Source organism: Myripristis murdjan, chromosome 3, assembly GCF_902150065.1.
Source record: "Myripristis murdjan chromosome 3, fMyrMur1.1, whole genome shotgun sequence".
Taxonomy (NCBI): Eukaryota; Metazoa; Chordata; class Actinopteri; order Holocentriformes; family Holocentridae; genus Myripristis; species Myripristis murdjan.
In genome coordinates this window covers 14,068,728-14,082,965 of record NC_043982.1, presented here as the reverse complement: position 1 = coordinate 14,082,965, position 14,238 = coordinate 14,068,728, and the positions used below count along the sequence as shown (strand labels likewise).

Below are 14,238 nucleotides of genomic sequence, written 5' to 3'. Positions count from 1 at the left end.
ATTACCCCTGTCATAAAACAAGAATGATGAGGCACATGCACTCATCATTACAACCGTCAAAAAGGCCAAATGAGTAGGTGTTACTTTCACTTGGTTTCTTCCAGTCACGCTTGTAAAACTGATACAACTTTACTTTCAAGTCCCTTGTCCCTTGTGGGTGCTTTTCTCATAAATAGAAAAAGTCCATTTTTAAACAGACATTTTAAGGAAACAAAAAGCCACTTCTGTGTAACAAAACACTGGTGAATTGGAGTTTCCTGAAATGAATGTTTACAGTCATTTTCAAGAAAAGACAAAAGATCCTGAAATACAGAACCCCATAAAAAGCAGCATATTTTCCCTGACGGAGGCGAGCAGCCAATTTGTGACAAATATAGAAACTTTACTGGAAGGGAACACTGTGTTACTGTAGTCAGTGATGCAGAGCTACTCAAGGCTGGTCACAACACATTATCTGTCCTTGGTCAGAAATTACTGTTTTGAACTGGAATATGGATTGTGAAGGAGCGGTGTCACATAGCTATTCCACCACTGCAGACAGAATACAAGGTGGAGTTACTGCCCTTAGCTTTACTTTTAGCATGGCATCGCTGAAAGAGTGGCCTGGCATTCATGCTGGAATATTAAAGCACTGAGGCTTTTCTGTGTGTGAAATTCAGATCTCTGAGCATGCATGATAAATTAAGTGCCATAAAAAGTAAATGCAATTTGTGAATAGTATAAAAACCACAGCTGTCATCACAAACATTTATTTACACAAAGCAACCTGTTGTTTAAGGGAACAGACTGAGTGGAAATACGGTCTGATAAGTGATGAGAACACAGACAGCAAAATTATGGATATGCCCTATGTTTTATGCCAGGGGGTTTCAGAGTGGGATGCAGGCCTTACCAGGGGGGGCACCATACAGTTTCAGCAGAGGCTCAGGTGAAAACTCATGGATTTGTAATAAACAGATATTTTAGACCACACTGTGAAATAAACTGAATGCCTGTCACTTGATTGAAGAGGCATTTCTGGGAATTGTACAGTTTTTTCCTGTTTTCCCTGAGTCAGAAAAACACAAAAATGCTTTTGCAATCATCCTTTTTATGTATTTTTCTAGGCATTTGTGTGAAGTTTGAAGTTATGCCGCTCTTTGTGATCCATCGACAAAACAGCCTCATATTGTCACTGATGCCACAGGTGGTGCACAGTGTGCCAAAAGCTGAACCGACCGTGAGGGAAACAAGTACCGCTGCTTAGTTCCAAGTGCAATCAAATTAATGAACAGAGCTCTGTGAGAACCTGAGCAACTGCAGAACTTTATTTCTCTTTTCATTCGTTTTATCCTCCTGATTCTTGTAGGTTTTGTGTCATGGCCTCTCTAGGGTGCAGCCAACTGAACTGAAGCTATCATTGTTTTTTATTCAATTTGGAAGTAATTGAACATATTCAATTAATTACTGATTGAGTTATGGGGACAGCCAAGATTACTTACTACTTATCAGAGAGATGATGTGTTATTGGAGTTCCAAGTAGAGAGAGACAGGAAGGATCGGGGTAGTGAGAGGGGGGATGACATGCAACAAAGGTCCCAGGCCAGATTCAAATCCAGGACGTTGTGGTTACGTGGTATGCGCCTTAGCCAGTTGAGCCCCCAGGACGCCCCACATCAAGAGAAGCCTTAATTGAGCTTGACATAAGTCTGGATAAAAGCTTTGAGCATAACACAACCAGATCTGTAAAGTGAAATACAGACAAACGCTGCAACCAAACACTGGAAAAACACCTGGATTAACACTTGAACACTGCGCAGCAAAAAACATTTAAACAACTTTATTTTTCCCCCCTTTCGCTGACCTCCTCATTTGGCACTGAGTGTGCTGTGTTAATGTGACTGTTGATTGTGGTGACCTCTCAGGCTGGTTATGGGGCCACTGGCATTCAACTATGTCCCTTTCTCAATTCAAAGAATAAGAGAAGTGTAGTGGATCCTTTAAGAGCTGCTGAACAAGCACAACTTGCATTTATGAGAGCAAACAGCAGAACCCTTAGCACAACAGGCTGTAGCTATCCACCTCAACAGCACCAGTGTACGCTCCTGACCGCTCCATCTTAATCAGCACCACTTGTGCTCTTCACAAAACAAGAGCCTCCAATTAGAGTCAGGGCAAATAAAATGCGAGGCTGAATGACTGTGTGTCTCCTGGATTCCTGAAGCCCACAATGACTGAATCCTTTTGTATTATTCATCATGGAAACTGAAATGACACATGACTGGAAGGCAAACCAAGACCCACTACTGACTTTAACCCTACCTTATATTAACGGCTAACAAATGCTTTCTAACGCCCTATAACATAATGATAAGCACATATAAGGATTTAGCCATCGTGAATGTATTGTAAACAATTCACAATTTCAGAGAGCATGACAAATGATGCTCTTCAGAAATTGTGAATTCAATGTTTATAAATATTTGCAAGTAAAGGTTACACTCCCGCATACCATCTGCACGATAGCATTTCATTTTTCATGCAACATTTCAGTGCACTGGCCTGCCTGAGGAAGGTCAATACATTCATGTGTGGATGAGAACCGTTTGCTTTACTGTTTATAAATATTAAAATTCTCCTCATATGTGTTCACCACTGTTTTAGTGTGTTAGAAAGAAACTGTTGAAGGATCATACCAGTGATTATCTTTGGCCCATTTAATACAATTTACCCATGTTTGAAATTACAACAAACCATTTTGCAAACCATGCAGGGTTACAAAAGAATTCAGCACATTTAATCAAACTCCTTTAACTTTTAAATAAGAATTTTAGTTGAAACACCCACCTTATAATGTTTTCTTATGTGGCGAACAATAGCTTTACCATTCATTAACCACCAAACTAATAACTGACTGTGTAAAGCGAATGTTTCCCCGGAGATTATTTTTCAGGCGTAGAGACCATTTCACTCCACCCGACTTAAGCCATCAAAACTGCTGCTTTTAGGGAAACTAATGTGGACGTCGTTATTACAGAGATGGAATACTGATGTGAAGAAAGTTTGAAGTCTCTGAAAGTTCATGTTCATATCCTAGGGGAATGGATGGAAATTAATGGCTGGATAAAAGGTGGGAAAAATGATATCAGAGTTCTAAAATATGACTGCTTGCGTTGGGAAAAGTAAAAGGAAAATAGTCAATGAAAGACTAGATTAGGCTCCTATAGCTGTTTATTGTAGCCACTGCATGCTCATCTTTAGACAGCAGGTAAAACAATTCACTTTTACATGTCTGAAGAAGAGTTTGCGCCCAAAACCTCACATTTCAGGCTTATGAATATTTAATAGTCATCCTAAACCTGTCGGCACACTAGAGCCTACTCTAGTGCACAGACTTTTTTTTCACATTTCATAGATATTACACTAGACATACATGCATTAGAAGTGTGCAGATATATGAATATACAAATAGTCTCCACCTGCCTCCATGCCTGCAAGCACACCGACTCGTAACCAGAGCTCTGTTCACAGAATGTGGATGTATCATCCATGATGAAAATTGTGCCATTATTATTGTGTAATCTATCCATGAAAAAAAAAAATTCAGGGAAACTCATGGTTAAAATAATACTGTTCACATGTAGCAGCCATGCCGAGTGGGTCTTGTTTTTTTGGAAATTAAAACACAGGAGTGGGGAAGCTCTGAATACATTGACAGGGACTGGCAGGGCTGCTGCTAATGATTTGCAAAGCACCACCCTGTCAGCTGACGAGATTGGCTGTCAGATTTGTAATGCACCAAATCTCGCTGGCCTGGGCTCCGTCTGAATCTCAGATTTTAGGGGCATGCACACACACCTCCACCTTCAGAGGAGGACTGTGAAAACACCTCTCTAGTGACAATTGCACACATACAAGTCAGTACAGTCAAGGTCAGACATTCTGGGGGCCATGAACATAAGAACAACACATTTTTGAGTGAAGGGTGAATTTAATGGAGGAATAAAGTATAACCCAATGTCTGTGAGTAAACATGCAAAATGAAAGCAACCAAACCCTGACACCTCCAGTATTTTAGTCCTACTGTGTGTGTGTATGTGTGCGTGCGTGCATGCATGCGTACACGCGCCTGTCTCCCATGTTGAACTCTCAGTTCTGTCACGCAGGTGCAGTTTGACATGTAGACACTGACTGCCACACCAGAGCCGACTTGAGTGACCTAGTTATTACACAATCCTCACCTCCTTGCATCATGTAAGGAATTGAACGCTGCCTGTAAAATGCAGAGCACCCTTCTATCTCACTGTCAGTGCGAAGAAAAAGCAAGTGCAAAAGTGTTTGCCTTCCAAACCATTCCTTAAATCAAAGTGTTGTCCTTAGAGGAAGGCATTCCTTTGATCCTGTGAACCCAGGTCTTTTTCTGTTATGACTGGAAAACTCCTCCTCAGTCGCGCTCTCAGGCCTCTCAGCAGCTGATTCATAGTGGGTAATATTCCTTAGTTGTATTTGACTCCTACCCCACGGGGTGCTGGGATTGCACAGGTTGGTTGCCATGGATGTAAGACAAACCTGAGTGGGAGGAAAAAGAGCTCCCCTGAAGCCCCTCTCTGCGGTCTGCATATTTGTGCATTGTGTGGACAACGTGCAGCAACCTGACAACACATGAATGACAAACTCCCAGTCCGGGGAGACACATCCTGACAGACCAAGAACGAGGGGGAGAGGGAAGCTGGGGGGCGGGGGTGGGGGTTTAGGGTTGTTTTTTTTTTTTTTTTTTTTATTCTGAGAAGCTGCAAGGCCATCAGCTCTGCGTTATTCCATCAACTCTTTTCTTTAGTCTCTTTTTGTTTCCAGCCCAGCTGCCCAGATATCTGCTGGCTGTGAAATGACTTGAAAGGCGGCAGTCAGGTTCATTTAAGGACGAAATATTGAGATGTTGTGGCACAGCGCTCAGAAGAAAGAGCAAGAAGTAATGAACCATTACTGTGGGATGAGCCATGCTTTGAAGCTCCGGTCATAATTAGCAGCTCAAGCGCTTTTTTTTCCTTTATTTGCATCACTCATTATATTAAAGTATCGAGTGTCTTTTTATGTTTTTTGTTTTTCGTTTTTTTTCTCATAAGTTCCCATTAAAACCGCCCAAATGTGAGCATAGAGTCTCCCAGGAAAACCACATTAAATAGCAAATTGTAGGCTCATTTTATTTCCCAGTGTCTCCTGAGCATTTAAGACTGTTATCTGTCTACATTCTTCTACATTTCTTCATTCATTCCCTCACTCTCTCTCTCTCCAGCTGCACCAAATAAAGATGGGTAATTGAAGGCTTTGCGCAAAACAAATGGGCACATTAGCCTGCCCCCTTTTAACTCTTGTTTCTTCCTGTCTGTGGTTCTCATGCATTATGTACTGTACACGCTCCCTGTTTTCTCCCGAACTGGAGTGCAGGGCTGCCAATGGTTTGCAGACTTTTTTTTTATTTTGTTTTCAGGTACTGAAAACAAATATCCAAGCGAGATAAAGCGATGGAGATGTCTTTCTGTCCACCTTTTCTTTTTTGTTTTTCTTTCTTTCAAATGTTATGCAATATGGTATCTACCATCATAGGGATTTTTTTTCTTATATTTGTATTTAGATTTCAAAGGTGATTAGTGGCATAATTGGCATTTTTCCATGTCCATTAGAATAAGAAACCCCCTGAAACTCTCAATCACCCAAGATGAATAAAACAAGAATCCTCCCTCATTAATTCAGCATCATTGAGCGCTCCCGAGATAGGAAAGACACATTAAATGGTTGACTTGTATTTCTTTTATGTCTACACTTGAACGGCAAAACAGTTCCTTTGTCCGTTCTCTTCAGATCCAGGGAACTGCCAAGAATTTCTCTCTCTCCCTCTCTCTCTCTCTCGGTGCTTACATACAGAGCCACACTTAGTTTTCTGCCTGCAATGAAGGGTCTTCTTGACTAATTGCTTTGGTCCAGTAAAATCTCTATGGCAGAACAGAACAATGCCACGTGGGTGGCGCTCTTTTTCTCTCACTCCCCCCCCCTGTCTTTCTCTTTCATAGTCTAAAATGTTTCTATCAAAAATTTGCCTGAGGCGCAGAGGTTAAGATTTGGTCACAGCACTACTTCAGGGGCAATGGCAACTTGCTGACAATGAAAAAGTAAAAAAACAAGTTTTGTTTGTGGATTTTAGTTCAATTTGGGGTCCAGTATAAGTCAGTTTGCCCTAACTATGTGATGAATCAACTCTCAAAGTATCTATTAAAAATACCATGGTTACTAACATAGCCTGACCACAAGATAACCATTACTTATCATAAAAAAAAAGTTTTGCTGACCAGCCAATAAATCATAAAAACACCGTATACTGGCTTAATAAACCCAGCCAGTGTGTTCATATTGTACTGATTCTGCCACAACTCTGTTATCACTTGTATTACAAAGCCTAGATGGTGGAAGCAGCCAGCGACATTTGTTGACTGATGAGAGTAGATGTTGACAGGGAACTCTGTTTGGTTTGGCAGGAATGCACACTGGCAGCCATTCCAGAGATGAAACCATGTGAGTGCTGCCTTTTTTTCCTCTTTTTTTCATTATTTTCAAACAGCTACCAGTTCTTGCAGCTTTATCTGACCACTGCCCTGTTTGACCACAATTGTCTGCTTTGTGAGGTCCCTGGATTGTTACTAAAGGCTTGAGCAGCAGACAGAAAAGTACATGTTTAGGTATTTAAAGAAAAGGCTACATACACACATATATAAAAAAAAGTGCTTTCACAACATTCCCAGGCCCAGCAGTTTTTAGTAGATTGGCTGTGAGTATTTTAGAGGCGACATGCTCCATAAACTCCAGCATAGATTCTGTACACTAAATGCAACTTCACAGCCAGAGATAGAGTAGACAAACATCTGAAAACAAAAACAGGGCAATGCCCCTCCAAACCGCACCTAAAACACAGTGTTCATGCAGAACCCTCCTATAAATCATTGGAGTTGAGCACGAGGAGGATAACAGTGTGTCTTTAAAGTCAGAGCGATCGTTAAAGTGAATTGGCTTAATGATATGTCTCATACTGTACATTGGAGTCATAAGCTCTGTATTTGAAGCCCACCCATTTTAGCTGTTGCATGATGGTTATCATCAGCGAGACAGGGAGAAGTAACTCACGCCAGACAGAGAGAGCACACACACAGAGGCAAGTCGCTGCCTGTGAGTCGACTGTCAGTCATGACTAAAGAGTGAAAAGATGAAGAGGGATGAAAAACCTGAGGGAAGAAGGTTAAGGCCATGTATAATGTGGGGATGGATGACCAATTTAGCAGAGCACCCTGTCTGTAGCACAGCCTAAACTAAACACACTGAATTATGCAGGTGGCAACGGTGGGGCTGATGATGATGATGATGATGATGATGATGATGACAGTGATTATCTAAGTTAACTATAGTTGACTTGAGGTTCTGAAAAACTTTAAGGAACACGCCAACATTTTGGGCAAAATACCCTTTTCCTGACTTCCCCAGACTGAAATAAGATGTTCAATACCATCTCCACCTCTGTATGTCTGGTGGTTTGGTTTCTATGGGTAGCATTTTGTGTTAGCTTAGCATAAAGACTTGAAGTCTATGGGAATCATTAGCCCAGCTCCGTCAAAGGGAAAAAAATAAACCTTACAGTAATTCCAAAGCTGTCTTATTTACACCATATACCATGCATTTTTGAAATACATGTCGTGTATTAATACGTGTATTACGAATGCACATGATACACTGTGTTCATAAGACAGCTTTAGAGTTGCTGTAAGGTTTATTTTTTCAAAGTATTCCTTTTAAGGAGAGAGGCTGATGACTTTGGCACAGAGATGACAAAGCAACAGGAACAACACATTAAGTGTGTTTCAAACATAGCTATGCCATTTTTATAACGAGTTTTTAGCTATTTTTGAATTATTAATCATTTGAACAAAATAATTAAACATTCAACAGGAATAATATGTATTAATCATGTATATTAAATGTGTAGCTACTTTTGAAACACCTGGTATAAGGCTAAACCGGCTCAGAGAAGAGGTTTGTGTTTGGAAACTGGATTTTGTATGTGAGGGGTATGTGTACTATACATACGATTCATTGTGCTCTTAGTGTGAGGATAGGGCATATTAGGACAGCAACCACAGCCACATATATTATTTGTAATTGGTCCAGCACATCCCTGTTCAACATCCACCCCTACACACGGCCTCCTGAGTCTCCTGGTAGCACAGCCAACCTATCTAATCTCAAGATCAGAGAGTAGTGGTAGATCTGGAAGGAGGACAGACCCTGCTCTGTTTGCTCTGAAGTGGAGCCTCACTGCACACTCTCTCTCTCTCTCTCTCTCTCTCTCTCTCTCTCTCTCTCTCTCTCTCTCTCTCTCTCTCTCTCTCTCTCTCTCTCTCTCTCTCTCTCTCTCTCTCTCTCTCTCTCTCTCTCTCTCTCTCTCTCTCTCTCTCTCTCTCTCTCTCTCTCTCTCTCTCTCTCTCTCTCTCTCACCGCTAGCTGGTCCACTGCTTTTACAGCACCCACACAAACCCTAAACCCTAAGTGTACACACAGACACAGAAATACACTCAAACGCCCACACGTCATCTCGCGCACGTACAATTATCCACATAAACATTTGGGCTCTTATCTCAGCACTCACATATGAAGTTATAGCCTCAAAACAGGGGTGCCCTTACCCTGAAAAGCAGCCACGTTGCGGGAGATGAGAAACTTGAGGCTGGAGCTGGACGTCTGGAGAAGGTTCTGGATGTCTCTGCGCGCGGCCACCTGGTACCGCTCCTCCATCTTCTTGCTGCAGCAGGTCAAGTTCCTGGACGTGCACACCTGGAGGTCTGACCCTAGGAGTTGATGAAATTAAACATTATGAGCTTGAAATTGTGTTAGTCAGCAGGGCTGGGCGATATATCGGTATTAGATCAATATCGCAATATGAGACGCGATATCGTCTGGAATTTTGCAGAGCTTAACAAAGTGACAGATTTTACCTTGTATACTTCATGCTGCACTTTATCCTTAGCTGTTTTTGTTTTCATTTATTAATTTTCTCTACCCATTTAATGCCTTTCATGGTTGTAGTAGAGCTGGCAAATACTGGATCGATGGATCATGATATGAGACTAGATATCATCTGGGATTTTAGACATTGTAATATTGTGATAATGCATAAGTCATATATTTTCCTGGTTTTAAAAGTTGCATTACGGTGAAGAAATGCATTTTTCTGAACTTATTAGACTGTTTTAGCTGTTATTTCCCTTACACCTGCTTTGTCATCATATCCACATTACTCAAGATTGTTCACGAAAAAAGCTCTTGTCTGTGAATATCTTACAAAAGCATCAACAGACAATCCCTAAAGTATCACTGTTACTGATATCAAAGTATTCAGTCAAACATAATGTGATGGTATCACCCAGTGGATTTCCTGGACAATATTAAAAAATAGAATAAAATCAAGCGCAAGGATGACTCAGTCACCCTACAGCAAAAAGGCTGTGGGTTCAAATTTCTGGCCCCTTCGGTGTTGGGTGTACGTGTTCCTCCTCAGGCTGCTCCACTTCACTTCCGCATGCCAAAGACATGTAAATCAGGTGCACGGCAGACTGATGCGGCATAGGTGTGAACATGAGACTGGTCAACTGTCCAGTGTGTTTCCCTGCCCTCCTTCCCTCAGCAGCCCGTGTGACCCAGCGCTGGGTGATATGGACAAAATCAATTATCACAAAAACTTTGACCACATACTTTGATATGGATATTGTGACAATACTGTGAAGATGACTACTGGTGCTTTCATAAGGTATTTACACACAATAGGTCTTTTGATCAACAGTCATTAGCAATGTGGATATGATGACCAAGCAGGTAGAGGCAAACAGCTGCGAAAGTTGAAACAGTCTTAATAAGTTCAGAAAATTGCATCTCTTTACTCTAATACACCCTTTAAAACCAGGAGAAGACAACACTTACACCATATCACGATATTATAAAAGCCAAAATCCCACACAATACCTAGTCTCATATCATATCGATCCAATATGGCCAGCCCTTGAAGTAGGGCTGAAAGGCACTGAGTGGGAAGAGAAAACTAAGAGATAAAAACAAAATCAAAACTGTAGCAAATAAGAATGAGGTAAAATCTCTAAAAGGTATAAAATGTAACAAAATACATAGAGAAAATTTTCATGCCTGCATGAAACGGCGTCAGCAGTTGATGGCAGTCGTGTCAATTATGTCAAAGTCATAATGGAAGAATTCAGACTGAACACCTGAAGCCAAAAGTTCACTGAATAGAGTGAAGTGGCTTGGGGATACAACAGTCATGTTTTTGGAGCACTGTGCAAGTTAAAACATGATTCCTTTTAGTGGTACAAGAAAACTAAAAACAGTGAGATTTAGGAGGAGATCTGAGTCAAAACGTTATCGCCTCACCGAGTGATGTCTCAGATTTTCCACTACCTACAAATGTAAGCAATCTGCACACATAGGGGACAATCAAAACATCTTAAAAGAGACCTAAAACTCTGCAGAAAGCCTCTCAGACATGCTGAGGCAGAGTGTTGCCAAAGACACTATCAGCTCCCTGCGAGGCTCAGTGAGGAGGGAGCAGAGCCAGTGATGGCACACGTGGAGGAATTCAAACTCTTCCAGATAAGAAAACATGAAAGCACCCCAGGTCTTGATTTTTTTAAAACCTAAATGCTTCCCAGAACTATTTCCACTTCAACACCACAGAAGCAGCTTTTGGTAAAGGTGACAGACTTCTGCCTGGCTGTGTTTTGACCTAAACTGAGTACTGTTTGGCACTTCTTATCAGCCAGGCAGCGTCAAACATGGAAATGGCTCCGTTGGGTTTCAGGAATCTGGAAGTTACTCAAAATTACTACTCACAAGCAAACATTCATTTATAAATAACATCTCAACTGATGCTAAATGATCTACTATCAGTTTTGCCATCTACCATCGCCTTATCTGATGAATTTGAAAACACCAAAATCTCAGTCTAAGTGGGGATTGCTTACATCTTTCCCAATCATGGCTACCAAATCTTCATTTGGACTTGACAGATGTCTCAGCTGTTTGATGTTACCGGCAAGGTCAATGGAGGTGCAGTTTTCAACAGCAGAGTGCTTTTATATGGTTGGTGGCCACTGACCCGAGGCTTATCACTGATTAAGACTGAAGGAGGCAAAGACTGCTTGACATTCACCAGACAAGTTTGCAAAGAGCAAAAAAAAAAAAAAAAAAAAAAAGACTCATAAGGTCTCGGAGAATGAGATACCGAAGTGCCTTTCCAAGTATAACATCACAAAAAACAGCAATGAGATTTAAATTCCACCCTCAAAGGCTCATTTAAAGGGTTGGAGTGGCGATGGCTCTGGGCGGGTTATTTTGAGGTTTAGGAGGCATTTGAGGGTTTTCCGTCTGTCGAACCCGTTTCCTCACAGTGGTGGAGGAAGAGGGTGATGAAGTTTAAGGGGAGTAGCTTGTGGTTGTTAGTCAACACAGTTTATGACTTATTTTTCCAAGAGAAAGAAGGGTGACAGAGGGCAGCAGCATCCATCGTCTGGCCATATCTAGACAGCATCCCGGTCAGCAGTAAAACAAAACAAAACAAAAACAGAGCTCGTACTTCCCAAAAATCTGGTAGAAGAGGTATTATGTTATGGGTGGTGTTCAGCAAGTTCACCGAAGCTGGTTTACTTAACTTTAGACAGAATAATTCCTGTTTATCCCCTCCAGCCACTTATCCTCTACTTTAGGAGTTGTTTTTCTTTTCTGTCACAAACCACTAAGTAATCTCACTCTGCTTTGGGTCTGAGGGTTTACAACGTGAAGTCTAACAGTGCTGTAAACAAATGTAAATGATGCCTTTCATCTGCTGTTATGTCTGATGGAGCACAAATAATGAGGTAACCAGCAGCGGAAATCAAACCTATCTTTGGGCCAATTTCCTATTTCCATACATAGTTAGCTATGCAAAGGGAGAACACAGCAATCACTCCAGATAATTATCTCCTGTCCGGTATGATACATCTACAAATACTGTGCATTGCATCCATCACCACCCTGAAAATAAGAGCTTGTTGAGACATATTAACATGAACTGCACTGATTATATGGTTGGGATAAAGTTTAGATTTTACCCTACAAGACTAAAATTGTGCTTTTAGACTGCCATCATCACATTTACAACCATTAAGTAAGGGTTTGGATTACATACAGTGAAAATAAATGCTCTCACCGAGGAGTCATGCGTAAAGACGCACTTCCATTTATTCCTCTGTCGGTATTATTTGGACTGTGTATGATTTAAGCATAGACGCACGTGTATTCAGACGCGCACACACCTAAACACACACAAATGAAGTTTTAAAATGTGTGCATTCAGTAGGTAGTTTGTGGTCTCCGGCCTCAGGGAAAAAAAAGCTGGAAGATAATTTAGATAGTATTTCTGTCATGACTGTTTCACTGCCGTACGTGTGATAGACCTCTCTACAAGTGAATATTTGGGTTGGCAACGTCATAAATAAGTTCACAGATTTGTCTCACTTTCAGATTGACACTTCACTGCTCGGAGAAAGAGGCAAATTGCAAAATAAATGAGGTTACCTTATAGAATAATGGCATGATAATCATTTGGATTATTGATTATGAACCACCCCGGGCTAATACCTGAAGTTAAACCTCCATCAATCAGACACAGACTCAATCAAGTGACACATACAAGGAGCTGTAGCGGTAAGGTACAGTCTTGCAGTTGCATAATATCCAACATACCTGGTTTGGGACTTGAAGGCAACAATTTACTCGGTCCAATTTGCCTGAGTTGGAAAACTTTGCGCACTTCGTCGCAGCTATTTAGGCTTCCACAAGTTAATCCAGTGAAGCAAGCCAGGAGGAAAACCCAGTTCGTCCACTGCACACCCATTATAATAAACTTTCGGCTTACAGAAAATATTCGGCTCTTTTTTTATATATATATATGTATGGATTTGTACCACAAAGCTCCCTGTAAACGTAGCCTGCAGGCTCGAATAGTCTGCTCAGGTGAGTCCCATCCACATTTCAGTTTCCAGCCTTCAGCAGTGACCAGCGGCTCTCTGTGTCTGTGGCTCCTGAGCCCGACTCCTCCAGGAAAACGATCCGCTCAGTCTTTTAAAATCCACAGCCATAGAAAGTTGGTGTGGTGTGTGTCGTCTCTTTCAAGACAGCATGTTGTCCAAGTTGGCCGGACTCAGAGCTTGAGGCGGTACCATAGCCTACCTGCATACCGCTGCCGCCGCCGCATCACCTCGTGGCCAGCGGCTTGACGGCGCCATCTAGTGGACACATCGGGGTGCCTGCATTCTCTTATCAAGTTCAGCTGGAGGCTTGTCGAGTCCTGCTCGGTGCCGCTTGGAATAACAGACGTGATGGGTTACGCAACTGAACGAAACATGAAAACAAGTTAAGCATACCAGAATATATCTCGGTATGCTGAGCCGTGATAATTTCCAGCCGGGACTCAGACGCACCCAGAAACCACGATTTTCACACGGGGTTTAAATTGATTTCAGAAGATGTTATATCGGAAACAACGTGCAGAAACTCTGTGCGGCTTCAATACTGTTTTCAGAACCAGCAAGTCCTGGAAAACAGGCCCCGTATGCCTAGAGGATCACTGACTGTGATGCTTTTATCGAATATTTCCACTGAAATTAAATCCTCAAAACGTCTTGTTTCATGTAAATCACTGACCAGTCCTAGAAGGTTTCTGGTCGACGACTTTCTGCACAGCACCGGCTCCGAAACTGGAATTCAGGCACCTTCGGGGTCCTTTAAAGGATTAAGAGCCTCCCAGTTTTCTTTATTAGATTGGTTTTGTTTAATTATTAGACCTAAACAGGAAGATGTTTTGACTATTCTGTAAACAGGTTTGACTCTCTCTCCACCTCCATACAGACAAACAACACTGTTTTCAGATGGGAACAGTGGAGCTCTGCGATCTGAAACGTTTCTACACGATATCCTTGGCAAACAAGGCTTTGGATATCACTGTGGTAGTCTCTTTAAAACAAATCCCCTAAATCCTAACACCGAACACTGATATAAACAACCCTTACATGAAATTAACATTTCCATAACTCTAAATGCATGCAGGTTCAGTTTTCTAACATGGTTTTTACATTTTTGGTAGCCAGTTATTCAGTGATAAACTGAAAAAAAGATAAG

General features: G+C 41.5%; 1 protein-coding gene across 1 annotated transcript in view; it reads right to left on the bottom strand.

Annotated features, from left to right (window-relative positions):
- The window catches only part of gpc5a (glypican 5a), a 118,248-nt gene extending 104,938 nt beyond the window's left edge, over positions 1-13,310 (bottom strand). The window contains exons 1-2 of the mRNA XM_030048618.1: positions 12,805-13,310; positions 8,703-8,864 (exon numbers count right to left, since the gene is read on the bottom strand). Of these exons, the coding sequence (XP_029904478.1) occupies positions 8,703-8,864; positions 12,805-12,955 (313 nt within the window). The 5' untranslated portion in view covers positions 12,956-13,310. The remainder of the gene's footprint in view (positions 1-8,702; positions 8,865-12,804) is intronic.
- Positions 13,311-14,238: the final 928 nt, after the last annotated feature.